Raw genomic sequence first — 13,489 nt, 5'->3', positions numbered from 1 at the left:
CAGCAGAGATCACACAAGGGCCCCAAGCATTAGCAGGTGCTGTAACTTCCATTCCCTGAGGAAGTTCACCTCCGTCAGCTGCCCATCCTGCACACTCCGCACACGCTGGCTGGGGACTGCGCCTGGGACACGCGGAACACACTCGGTGCCCCGGCAGCTGCCTCACTGCATCCGTCCCAGCCAGAGCTTCTTGTAGACCAAAAGCCACAGGAAGGCGTTTTGTGCAAGAACGGAAAGGTGGTGAGGTGGAAGCCATGTCACCACACAGCCTGCAAAGACCCTCTTCTGACCCCTGTGCAGGACCTGAAGACCCACAATTCATATTCATAAATCCATGGGAGAGAGAGCATGGCTGAATACCAACTGCATCACGCCAAGTGGAGGAGTGTGGGAGCGGGCTGCCTGTCCCGGGGAGAAGGCGGCACGGAATCCCACATTCTGGGATGTGAACACAGAGCCCAGGGCGACACAGGCTTCACTGTTCCTGTCCCGGCCAGCTTCGTGGCCCCGTCCCAGCCTAGGAGCCTCCCCGGTGTTTGACGGCAACGCCACCGCCGGGGGGAGGTGTGAGGGTGGCTACGAAGTCAGTAAGTCCCTTTCTCGCTTTGACATAAATGACGGCCAGCACTGTGCTCTCCCCAGGGAGACCCACTCTTCCGGTTGTCGGGGAAGCAAGACATGGGCAACGTGCAGTGATGTCCAGTTCTGGCTATGACAGAAAACATGGAAGAAAAAATCTTTATTCTCTTGGATTTGGCAAAGATTTCTTACACGTGGCATCAAAAGACTGATCCATAAGAAATAAATATTAAAAACTGTATTAGATCAAACGTTAAAACTTCTGCTCTTAAAAGACTCTGTCAAGAGAATAAAGACAAGCCACAGATAGAAAAAAAAAATACAGGCTCATATCTGATGAAAGACTTGTACACATAAGAATAAAGAGCCCTCAAAATGAAGAAAACACCGAATTTTTAAAATAGGCAAACGATTTGAACAACTGTATCATCAAATAGGATATACAGATGGTACATTAAGCCCATGAAAAAAAATGCATCAATATTCATTAGGAAATGCAAATTAAAACCACAATGTGATATCATCACACATCTATTGGAATGATAAAAAACAAACAAAACAAAAGCAAAACTGACAAAATCAAGGACATGGAGTAATTGGAACGCTCATTCATTGTTGTTAGGAATTCAAAATGGTACAGTCACTTCGGAAAACACTGCTAATTTTTCATAAAGTCAAACACAGATTCGCCACACAACCCAGCAATTCTCCGACTCTTAGGTGAAATGAAAATTTATCTTCACACAAAAACCTGTATGTAAATGAATATTGATAATATCCAAAAACTGGAAAGGAACTAAATGTCCTTAATTGGTGAATGGATAAACAAACTGGGGATACAGAATACTACCTGGCAACAAAAGGAACCAAACACCGAGATTACATATTCATAAAACCATGGAAAAGAGAGCATGGCTGAATACCAAATACATCACGCCAAGTGAAGGAAGACAGAGTCAAGTGAGTTTGGAACAATTTCCATGGCATTCTGGAAAAGGTAAAGCTATAGGGACAGAAAGCAGATCAGGGTTAGCGGGGCTGGAAGTGGGGGTAGGGCTTGACTACACAGCGGTGGGAGGGAACTTGGGGGTGACAGGCTGTTCTGTGTCTTGGGGTGGTGGTTGCCAATGGCATGGATTTGTCAAAGCTCACAAAACTGTACACTCAGGAGAGTAAATTTTACCAAATGCCAATTATATGTCAACATTTAAATAGTAAGATGTGGAAAGTGTATCTGTTATTTATAAAATTACTAGAGGCCCAGTGCATGAAATTTGTGCACTTGGGGGGGCGGGTGTCCCTCAGCCTAGCCTGCACCTTCTCGCACTCCGGGAGTCCTCAGGGAATGTTTGACTGCCGGCTTAGGCCCTCTCACCACATTAGCACTGCTGTGGAGGCAGGACAGGCTCCCGCCACTACTGCTGTGCTCGCCAGCCATGAGCCCAGCTTCTGGCTGAGCGGCACTTCCCCAGCTCCTGCGTTGAGTGTCTGCCCCCTGGTGGTCAGTGTGTGCCATAGCAACCAGGTGTTCCGCTGTTCAGTAGATTTGCATATTAGCCTTTTATTATATAGGATAGAGACAGCGTAATGGAGGAGTTAAGAACATAGATGTGAAGCTAAAAGCCCCATTAACTTATTCCACACCCTCTGAAGGCCGTAGAGATGAAACGAGAGGAGGCATGTGAATCAGCAGAGATCACACAAGGGCCCCAAGCATTAGCAGGTGCTGTAACTTCCATTCCCTGAGGAAGTTCACCTCCGTCAGCTGCCCTTCCTGCACACTGCACCTGGGACACGCGGAACACACTCGGTGCCCCGGCAGCTGCCTCACTGCATCCGTCCCAGCCAGAGCTTCTTGTAGACCAAAAGCCACAGGAAGGCGTTTTGTGCAAGAACAGGAAGGTGGTGAGGTGGAAGCCATGTCACCACACAGCCTGCAAAGACCCTCTTCTGACCCCTGTGCAGGACCTGAAGACCCACAATTCATATTCATAAATCCATGGGAGAGAGAGCATGGCTGAATACCAACTGCATCACGCCAAGTGGAGGAGTGTGGGAGCGGGCTGCCTGTCCCGGGGAGAAGGCGGCACGGAATCCCACATTCTGGGATGTGAACACAGAGCCCAGGGCGACACAGGCTTCACTGTTCCTGTCCCGGCCAGCTTCGTGGCCCCGTCCCAGCCTAGGAGCCTCCCCGGTGTTTGACGGCAACGCCACCGCCGGGGGGAGGTGTGAGGGTGGCTACGAAGTCAGTAAGTCCCTTTCTCGCTTTGACATAAATGACGGCCAGCACTGTGCTCTCCCCAGGGAGACCCACTCTTCCAGTTGTCGAGGAAGCAAGACGTGGGCAACATGCAGTGGTGTCCAGTTCTGGCTATTAAAAGCGTCTCTCTCTCTCTCTCTCTCTCTCTCTCTCTCTCTCCCCTCCTTCCTTCCTTCTCTCTCTCTCCCTCTCTCTCTCTCTCTCACTCTAGCACAGAGGAGGGGGGGTTCTTTAACCCCCTGCCAGATCGCCCTAATCTTCCTGAAGATAAGGGGATTGGGTTATGATGAAAAGTCCGGGCGCAGGACACACGTCCTGCCTCGATGGCTAAAACCCGATCCAGACAACAATCCAGAGCGGGCGGCTCCCACCCCACCAGGCAGCGTTTCTTCGTACAATTATGTTAACAAAACCGAGGAAGAGCAGAGACCAATCCTGGCTCACTGATGTCCTTTAAGCAATTGCTCGTATTTCAAGTTGACTCAAGTTTCCATAAAAACCTTTTCTGGGCAGAGAACGCTCATTCCTTTGACTACGGCTTTAACTCACTCGATGTGCTTTTACTCCTTCTTCAGAAATCACTGTTCCTTCCTTCGGCTCAATCCCGCCTCCTGTGCCCAAGTTCACGGCCAACAGGCACAGCCTGGCTGAGGGGCAGCGTGTGTGGGAATGAGGGGAACTGAGGCAGCTCGCTTAGTGCTGGCCGCCCTCTCTCCGCAGGACCCTGTCCTCTCTCCGCAGGACACTGGCTATCACCCCAGGACCCCATCCTCTCTCAGGACTCGGGCTACCCCAGGACCCCCGTCCTCTCTCAGGACTCGGGCTACCCCAGGACCCCCGTCCTCTCTGTAGGACACAGGCTACCCCAGGGCTCCCTTGCTCACAGAGTGCGGAGGCCTCAGTAGGATCAAAGAAAGGGAATCAATCCCTTGTTACCCCGGAGGGCCTGGGAAAAGAAACTGAAATAATTGCCAAAGACAACAATGCACCCTGCTTGGAGGTAGTGGGCTTAGAATCACAGCATCAGCGAATGGGAACTTACCAGGGCTCCCCCCGCCAGGGCCACTGACCACACAGTTTTCCGAGTGGCCCGTGGCTCAGCTCTCCCCACAGCAGGTCCCGGGTGGGGGAAGAAGGAGCAGCTCCCTCAGACAGGCCGGGCCCAGGGAGCGGCACAGGCGCCTGGAGTGCTCGGAGATTCGGGTCGGTGCTTATCCGCACGTGTTCACTGGCTCCAAATACCTGAATCCTCACCGATGTACCTGCAAGCAAACCAGGCTCCAGAGTGCTCCCCCGGCTCCAGACCCGGAGCACTGGGACGTAAAACATAAAGAGGAACCAAAGTACCAATAGCTTTACGAGGCCAACATACCAGACACACACCTCCCTGGACAGACGTGGAGCAGCAGTGGGCAGCAGTGAGCTGAGCACGCGGGGCCACAGGTCGGGGAGCGGAGTCGCAGTGTCAGGTCAGTTTCGAGGCTTAACGGGACCGAAATGCTCCGCCGGAGAAAGGGGAGGAGGGGAGCTTGCAGCCTGAAGCCGGGGGTGAGGAGCTCCTGTTTATAAGTCAGAGGCTGAGGACACCTGTTCCCTGAGCTGAGTGTTCACAGGGAGCTGTGGGCCTGGGAAGGCTGGCGGCAGAGGCAGAGCCTGTGGAGAGCGGCTACAGTGTTTGGACAGGTTCAAGCCTCGGACTCATGAGAGGGCACAGTCCTCCCATGGCCACGTGCAAGTCCCACCTTGGAGGGCAGGGCCCTCCCAGCACAATTATAGCCAACAGCTATAGCTGTAAGCTTGAACCTATGGTCCGAACACGTGGCCCCACGTGTCTGAGTGATGTGGGCTTGATAGAGTTCAGGTGCATGTAGTTGAGTAAGATCAAAACCACTAATATAAATTCAAAGTAAACATCATTACATAAAAGGGTACGGTCTTTTTTTTCAATAGTTTTATTCATTTCAAACGGGCCAGATCCGGCCTGCGGGCTATAGTTTGCCCATGGCTGTTCTAAACCCACGAGAATGTTGTAAACATCTTGACCACGCCCTTACTTTGCCTCGTGGAATCTGCTATAAAATAAAGACACGGCTTGGAGTCCATGGCGCTGTCGCTAGCTCTCTATCAGAGAGGAGAGGTCCCACCCAGACCCAGCTTTTTCTCTTGTCTGTCTTTTCTCCATCCTTCACCGCCCCCCTCAGGCTCACTGACCCTGGCTGAGGTGGCGCGGCACATAAGGCGCCCAGCGTGGGGCTGAGTGTGCCATGGCCGTGCCCGCTCGCCACAGATGCCCATCTCCTAGTAACCGAACCTGGCGCAGCCTCCACAGCACTGGGACACAGCAGGTGCCAACGCCACTGAGTCCAGTTCTGAGCTGGGCCTGACGGGCCTGGGAGAGGCAAGTACAAAGCTCCCAGCTGGAGGGATGAGCACAGGGAGAGAGAAAGGAACAAACATGAGCCTGCTGTCCCAAACGCTAACACACTCAGTGAAATGCAGCGCTAAGGAAGGTAACCAGCGAAAACCAGCCAGCAGAGCATGGTCTGAGTCCAGTAAAATCAGCTACGGCGCTGCCTGACCAATGTCAGAAAATAAACAACAGAGAGGCACGCGTTAGAGTGAACACAACGTTATCCAACAGAACAGGTAAAAGGTGAATCCGAAACCCGGGAAATTAAAAATGTCATTAAACAAACTCAATAGCAAATCCTTCCCTGGGACATGGTTTAAGGGAGCATTATTTCTGGGAAACATGGAATAAAGGCCAGAAGCCACGCGCTGACCACAGGGAGCAGGACGTGGGCGGAAACAGAGCAAGGCTAATTACGTTTCATCTGGGTCCAGTACTCCGACTTTCAAACTGCACACGTGTATCACTTTAGTAACAATTAAAATAAAATAAAATAACCACGACAAATAACGTGAATATGGGGAGCCTTTTTCTGCCAGGGGCAAGAATAAAGGCCAGAAGCCACGCGCTGACCACAGGGAGCAGGACGTGGGCGGAAACAGAGCAAGGCTAATTACGTTTCATCTGGGTCCAGTACTCCGACTTTCAAACTGCACACGTGTATCACTTTAGTAACAATTAAAATAAAATAAAATAACCACGACAAATAACGTGAATATGGGGAGCCTTTTTCTGCCGGGGGCATGTGGATAGTTATAACATCATTCTCGGGCCATACAACAGTACTTAACCGATGGCCTGCTGTATTCGGTCAAACATTTAACAAACTCACCCCTGATGCCTTGGCAAGGCCAGACCAAGCGATTTTGCGGGCCTTATACGGCCCACGGGCCAGACGTTCCTCACCCCTGTTCTAGTCTAATTATATTCTTGGAATGAAGCAAACCATCAGTGAGATGAGAACTTAGATGACATATTTCTTCACCGTTTTTGTTACTTCTTTTCTTTAAATTATAATTTGAAATTATGCCAAGCAGCCTCATGGAGGAATGTTATGAAAATTGGCCATTTACATTGCTGGGGAGTTCTGATAAGAATGTTGGCCATCAACCTCAGGGGACCCTGTGAGCCGCGGGCCTCGGTGCCAGGAGCAGCCGTGCTCCGGCCGCGGACCGGGTGCGAGTTGTGAGACCAGTCTCTTAGCTTTGGCTGCTGGGAAAGCTGGAGCACATCGTGTATGTAAAATCACATGGCGTGCACTCCGGGTACTAACCTGCTTTCAGCTGAGTCATGGTCACTCTTATCTCACAATCATTACAAACTGTGTTGCTGCTTTACTATGTGTGTGTGCGTGTGTGTGCCTGTCGGCCACGTTAGAATCTTGGGGGTGAAGAAAGGGGTCTAATTAGATACAAAGGTTACGTAAAGGAAGAGAAGAGCGAAGAGAAAAAAGTAGAGACCAGAAACCGAGGCAGCTGGATCATGGGGGCATGACTTTGGAGCAGGGGTCCTCAAACTACGGCCTGCGGGCCACATGCAAATACAAATATTGTATTTGTTCCTGTTTTGCTTTTTTTACTTCAAAATAAGATATGTGCAGTGTGCATAGGAATTTGTTCATAGTTGTTTTTTTAACTATAGTCTGGCCCTCCAACGGTCTGAGGGACAGTGAACTGGCCCCCTGTTTAAAAAGTTTGAGGACCCCTGCTTTGGAGGACAGTGGATGCCAAGGTAAGAGCCAGACGCTGACCCCGAAGACTAGAGATACTGCTCCACGCTGTAGACTTCTGGCGCGGAGAAGTGGCGTCTAAAGGAACATTATAAGCCGGCGAGATGGATGGAAGGGGAGAGACTGGGGGCCAGGTGACCAGTCAGGGGCACTCCATCGAGGAGTGAGGCATCAGGGCTGTGGCTAAATTAAAAGACACTGTTTTAACAGAAGGATCAACCAGCTGTGCCAGGCTTTAGGAAGAAAGACTGTCATGGCAAGGAAGTATGGGCTTTTGGGTGTTTGTTTGGTTTTTTTGGCAACAAAACATGCGACACCCAAAAAGCACGCTACATATTACACACAACTTATGGAAACACTCAATTCCATTGGGTCTGTTCTGCTTCTATTGCCTTGTATTTTGAGCTGGGTAGCCACAGGAGAAGCCAAATCGTTCCAAAACCTTCTTTGGAGGTAAATTTGACGTCCCCCCAAAATTAAGCAGCTGCTGATTACAGATGACAACTCACCCACACACGTAAATCACACCCACTACTGAAAGCCTCTTGCCTCCCTGAAACAGGACACACAGTAGAGCAGTCACATGCGCACACAGGCACCTAATAAACGGAGGCCTAGACGAAGGTTCTAGGTTCCAAGAAAAGCAGACACATAAGCCTGACAGTAAATTTGCTTCTGAAGTAAATTTGCTTCTGGCGGAACTTACTGTGAATTTACGATCGTTTGGGACTGCACGAGGCTGGATTTACCTTTGTTATGTTTTCAGAGCAAATCCACAGCATGGCGATTTAGAAGGGAGATTTATATTGCTAATCAGAATAAAACTCATGGAAATAGAAACTTACAATATAACTGATGAACTAACTGAAAGCAAGTTCACACTAAACACTCACCCACTCACTGTCACTAGGAAACATCTCAGAGAAACATGAGACCACAGAGCTGGAAGGACCTTCCCTGAGACCATCAGCCTCCTTCCCTTGTATTTGTCCTTCTCCGTCCCACTCCCTTCACTTAGCATAATGCCCTCAAGGTCCGTCCATGTCATGACAAGTGGCAAATGACTTCCTTGGGCAATCTAGTGTTAAACAAACTGCTAGTTCAGAGAGGAAGATGGTCTCAGTGGGTGCGGTGGACACTGCCGATGGGCTACCATTCACAGCCTCCTCCGCCCTTGTCTTCCTCGAGTATAAAGGCTGAAAAGTGAACACCCAGTTTCCTCACCTCCACACACACACACACACACACACACCCTGTTAGTTCTCTTTCTCTAAAGCACCCTAATACAATATTAAACAAGCTGCTAGTTCAGAGAGGAAGAAGATGGTCTCAGTGGATGCGGTGGACACTGCCGATGGGCTACCACTCACAGCCTCCTCCGCCCTTGTCTTCCTCGAGTATAAAGGCTGAAAAGTGAACACCCAGTTTCCAGAGAGAGACAGAGAGAAACATCGATGAGAGGGAGACATCGATTGGCTGCCTCCTTCACACCCCACGCTGGGGGATCCATCCCGCAACCTGGGCATGTGCCCTGACCAGGAATCCCCCCCGTGACCTCCTGATTCACAGGTCAACACTCAACCACTGAGCCCCACCGGCCGGGCTATTCTCTGCTTTTTATTGCCTCTTCTCTTCCATGTCCAGAGCTTGGACACACTGAGAAGGGGTGGGGACAGCAGGCAGCCTGAGACCATGAGGACAAAAGGCACACGCTAGGGGTGGCTGAGGAGCAAGACTGTTCACAGGTCAACGCTCAACCACTGAGCCCCACTGGCTGGTCTGTTCTCTGGTTTTTATTGCCTCTTCTTTTCCATGTCCAGAGCTTGGACACACTCAGTAGGGGTGGGGACAGCAGGCAGCCTGGGACCTTGAGGCACATGCTAGGGACGGCTGAGGAGCAAGACCGGAGGATGCTGGCCTGTGATGAGCTGGCTGAGAAGTTGCTCCTGTCTTGGGCTGTAGCTTCTCTAGGATTCTTGAGACAAATACACCTGCTAAAGTCAGTTCAGTTATCGGCTTTCTGTAGCCAAGCCCTCTCCTAATATACCATTCTAGCCAGATTTCAACTGTAACAATAAGCCAAAGCGAACATGACCCCAATTGGAACAGAATACAAGCACACATTTGAGACACTTTTGCGGGTCCGCCATACAGATGTCACGGAAGCGGCACTGAATCCGAAGGCCTTCCCATCCCCATCCAAGGCTGTGGGTGGAAGCGAGCTCGCTGCCCGACGTTCCAGGTGAGTCTGGGAGAAGCCCAGGGCAGCCCCTACGCTTCCCGCCGAGCCTGCGTGGGAGAAGGCTGACGCTAAGGAGACGGAATCCTGGGAAACTATTAGCAGTGGGTCCACCTTTTCCCACCTGATTCACATATTTCTAAAAGTTCTTTTTCATAAGAAACAGATCATGTTCACTGGTTCCTACAGCATTAGAATGAGCTCATGGGCCTTCTCTCCATGAACGCTGGCATCAGAGGCCACAGGAAGTTGTGGTACAGAGGAAAATACACTAGATTTCGTCAAAAGGTCTGGGTGTGAGACACGTTTAATGCCTACATTCCCTCAGACTCTGTGCGCCATGGGTCCCTGCTGAGGTTAAACCTCCCATCACTGGTGGGTGATAACAGTTCCAGTGAATGAAACATGGGCAGCCCTGTGCACTCCTGTATTCACTTCCGCTTCCTACGATGCAGTGACGGTCACTTAGGTGTGGATCAATGACATTAGAGTTCCCAGCAAGATTGCTGGATACCACCTGGCACATACCTTGTCCTGCGTCAGGCACCGGGCGCAGTCACAGTCGAAGCAGTACTGGTTCCTCAGCTGCTCGCGGCGCTCGGCACTGGTCATCAGCATGTCCAGGTAGCAGATGGTGAGCTGCGGGCCAGAGAGAAAAGGGGCCATGTGGCTGCTGTGCTCATTTTCTTTACCAAATGGCCATTATTATTGCTAATTATTAAAGTAAAACATACTTTTATTTTTATTTTTTAAAATCTTTATTGTTGCAAGTATTACATGTCACATGATCTCCCTCATATGTGGAATCTCATGAACAAAATAAACGGATAAGCCTGGTGGGGCAGGCTGGAGGGGGCCGATGGGGGTAAAACATATCTTTATCACACACCAAAAAGCGTACGAGATGAGATACTACTCCGTGTCTCCACCGAAATAATCACATGTAAAATTTCCTTGCAATACCGTCCAATCTTATGTGGTGGGCACATATATTTATTTTAAGGAACTGGGCTCATTAACTCTGGACACATTTACCACTTACCTTTCATTCACTGGGCAGTAAAATATCAAGAACTATTATATGTTAGGTGTCGCTAAGGTGTGTTTAATAAATTCTACAATCACTGGTAATAGAGGAGCCAACACAGCCCTGGCAGCCAATGGGTGGCAGATGACGTGGCCAGATTGCTTACAGCGTCCTCACGGAACCCAGGGGCGACCAGACTTGGTATCTTTGCAAGGAGGAGACTGCTTTCTTCCTGGCGACTAGACTCAAAAGCAAAGTGGAATAAAGCATGAGGAGAACCTCATGTCAGGATGCAACCTCCGCTGCAGGCTCTTAAACTGACTTCCTGTGACCCAAGTACAGCAACTGTGCCCTGTCTTGGAAGGTGAAAGGTCACAGGAGAGAAGGCACACTCCAGGGGCTTCTCGGGTTTCTGTGTAGCCCCCAGAGTCCACTTCAGGACACAGGCCTTCAGGGAACATCATGATGCTGACACATTTCTCACCTGACAGATCTCCTAGGTCAGTGATGGCGAACCTGTGACACGCGTGTCAGAGGTGACACGCGAACTCATTTTTTTGGTTGATTTTTCTTTGTTAAATGGCATTTAAGTATATAAAATAAATATCAAAAATATAAGTCTTTGTTTTACTATGGTTGAAATATCAAAAAATTTCTCTATGTGACACGGCACCAGAGTTAAGTTAGGGTTTTTCAAAATGCTGACACGCCGAGCTCAAAAGGTTCGCCATCACTGGGCTAGGGGCTGCAAGTCTAGTTCAAAATATACAGAATGCAACTACTGAGTCCCCCCACCCGACCCCGACCTGTGTATCTCAGCCGGCACCTTCCCAACCTCCGCTGACAGCAATTCATCTTTGGTGTAATCACCTGAAGCCACGGCGGCACCATGGACTTCTCTTTCCTTCACGCCCCATGGGGTCCGCCAGGAAGTTCTGTGGGCTCAACTCATCATTCTGCTCTTTCCAGTGCTGCCACCACCCTGGTCTGAGCCCCCACCCCTGCTCCTGTGAGATGCAAGTCTCACCGCTGGTCTCTTTGAGTCCCCTGGGCCCCTGCACCCCGTCCTCTGAAACAAGCGTCCTCTGCTCCACAGCTCCCCCTTTGCTTAGACCAGTGGTTCTCAACCTTCCTGATGCCTCGGCCCTTTAAGACAGTTCCTCATGTTGTGGTGACCCCCAATTGCATCCTTACAGATTGAACATAATGAAAGCATAGTGATTAATCCCCAAAACAATATGTAATTATATAGGTGTTTTCCGATGGTCTTAGGTGACCTCTGTGAAAGGGTCGTTCGGCCCCCAAAGGGGTTGCGACCCACAGGTTGAGAACCACTGCCTTAGAGCAAAGGTCAAGTCCTCTCAATGCGTCCCCACAGCTCCAGTGCGCTTCCTGGCGGATGCTGGCCATGCCGCACTCGTCTGCATGGCATAAGTGAAGCTGACATTCACAAACTGCATAGCAATTATAAGAGAAACTTGCTGTGCCTCTCATATAAAATATTAGGCTTTTACTTTCTATGTTTATTTTAAATTTTGTTTTTTGAGTAAGTCATTTCCCTGGAATTTCACAAAAATATTCGTCTGCAATGAATTAGGGAAAACACTGTCCTTCAGAACAGGTAGCGAGGGGAGCCGAGGCCTCAGTCCAGCCTGGTCCCTGTCTGAGCGCCTCTCCCCTCCTCATGCAGCCGGGTCTCCTCCGTCTCCACACCCGAAACTCCAGGCCTGTGCACGCTGCTCCTCTGCCCGCTCCTGCTCCCCCCCCCCCCGGGGCCTCCCCCAATCCACTATGGGGCCCTCCCCCCACCACCCTGAGGCCTCCCCACATCTACCACATACCCTCCCCTCATCTACTACATACCCTCCCCCCATCCACTATGGGGCCCTCTCCCTACTACCCCAGGGCCTCCCCCATCTACCACATACCCTCCCCCCATCTACTACATAACCTCCCCCATCCACTACGCCCTCCCCCCGATCCACTATGGGGCTCTGCACCCCATCTACTACGGGGCCTCCCCCGAATCCACTATGGGGCCCTACCCCCATCCACTACGGGCCCTCCCATATCTACTACAGGGGCCTCCCTCAACTCTTTTGAGTTTCAAACCTCACTTTCTCCCTGAGGTCTGACCTGAGCCCCTATTTAGAATAGCAGCCCGGTTCCACGCACCCTGGAGCTCCTACCCCCCCGCCCAGGTTTCTCTTACCCTAACATATATCAGCTTGTGGCATGCTGTGTAAATGACGCCTTGTTGCTTTCACAGGCAGAAGATAATTATGGGGGCTGCATGGCGGGGGAGAGGGGAAAGTGTAGGAGGAAAAAGGTGCAATTGCCTCCCCACACCACCCAGCCCTGACCGCCCGGCACCACCCAGCCTGGACCTCCCCACACCACCCAGCCTGGACCTCCCCGCACCGCCCAGCCTGGACCTCCCCGCACCGCCGGGCCTGGACCTCCCCGCACCACCCACCTGGACCTACCCGCACCGCCCACCTGAACCTCCCCGCACCGCCCACCTGGACCTCCCCGCACCACCCAGCCTGGACCGACCCATACCACCCAGCCCTGACCGCCACCACCCATCCTGGACCACCCAAGCCCCTGCTAAGCTCTGTTCTGAGACCCCTGGCTCCTCGGGCCCAACCCACAGCCACATGCGCTTTCCCCACATCTTTCTTCTGCTTCGTGACCTGAAGCCAGGGCTGCCTCTGAGGTGCAAAGGCGAGCCAGGTGAGCGCCTCTCATTCAGAGAGCGCTGCACCCCAGTTCCCATGCCCACGTCTAAGCAGCTTCAGCAGCAGCCTGTTAGCGAGGCCGGGGCAGCGCACCCCCTCCCCCCGTGTCCCTCCCTCAGGCACAGGTCCTCGGTCTCCTCCAATGAGGTGAGGAGGTAGATGAGCTGATCTCCGCTCCCTCTCGGCTTCACTCTAGGGCCCTAATTCTCAACCCAGCCCCTGGCCCGCGGGCCTCAGCCCCGGCTTCACATCAGACCAACGGCAGGGCTCACGGGGTGATTATGATGTGCCCAGTGCGAAGCCAACAAATCCGGGAGTTGCCACGCCAGAGAAGATGCTGACCCACGCACGACTCCGCTACAAGGGCCGGAGCCCATGCGTGGTCGTGCCAGGCAGCTGGGCAACAGGAGGCTAATTATTTATTTCATTCAAGCCCAGGAAACAGACTCCTACAGCCTCCCTCACCACCCACCACGCACCACCCACCACGCACCACCCACC

The 13,489-nt window shown here is 51.6% G+C and overlaps 1 protein-coding gene across 1 annotated transcript in view; it reads right to left on the bottom strand.

Annotated features, from left to right (window-relative positions):
- SMYD3 (SET and MYND domain containing 3) overlaps positions 1–13,489 on the bottom strand; it is a 464,760-nt gene that overhangs the window by 145,107 nt on the left and 306,164 nt on the right. Inside the window, exon 7 of the mRNA XM_006756044.2 lies at positions 9,749–9,859. Within this exon, the coding sequence (XP_006756107.1) occupies positions 9,749–9,859 (111 nt within the window). The remainder of the gene's footprint in view (positions 1–9,748; positions 9,860–13,489) is intronic.

This window comes from Myotis davidii, unplaced genomic scaffold (assembly GCF_000327345.1).
Source record: "Myotis davidii unplaced genomic scaffold, ASM32734v1 scaffold333, whole genome shotgun sequence".
Taxonomy (NCBI): domain Eukaryota; kingdom Metazoa; phylum Chordata; class Mammalia; order Chiroptera; family Vespertilionidae; genus Myotis; species Myotis davidii.
Note: the sequence above shows the minus strand (reverse complement) of the source record. Positions and strands in the feature narration are given on the sequence as shown.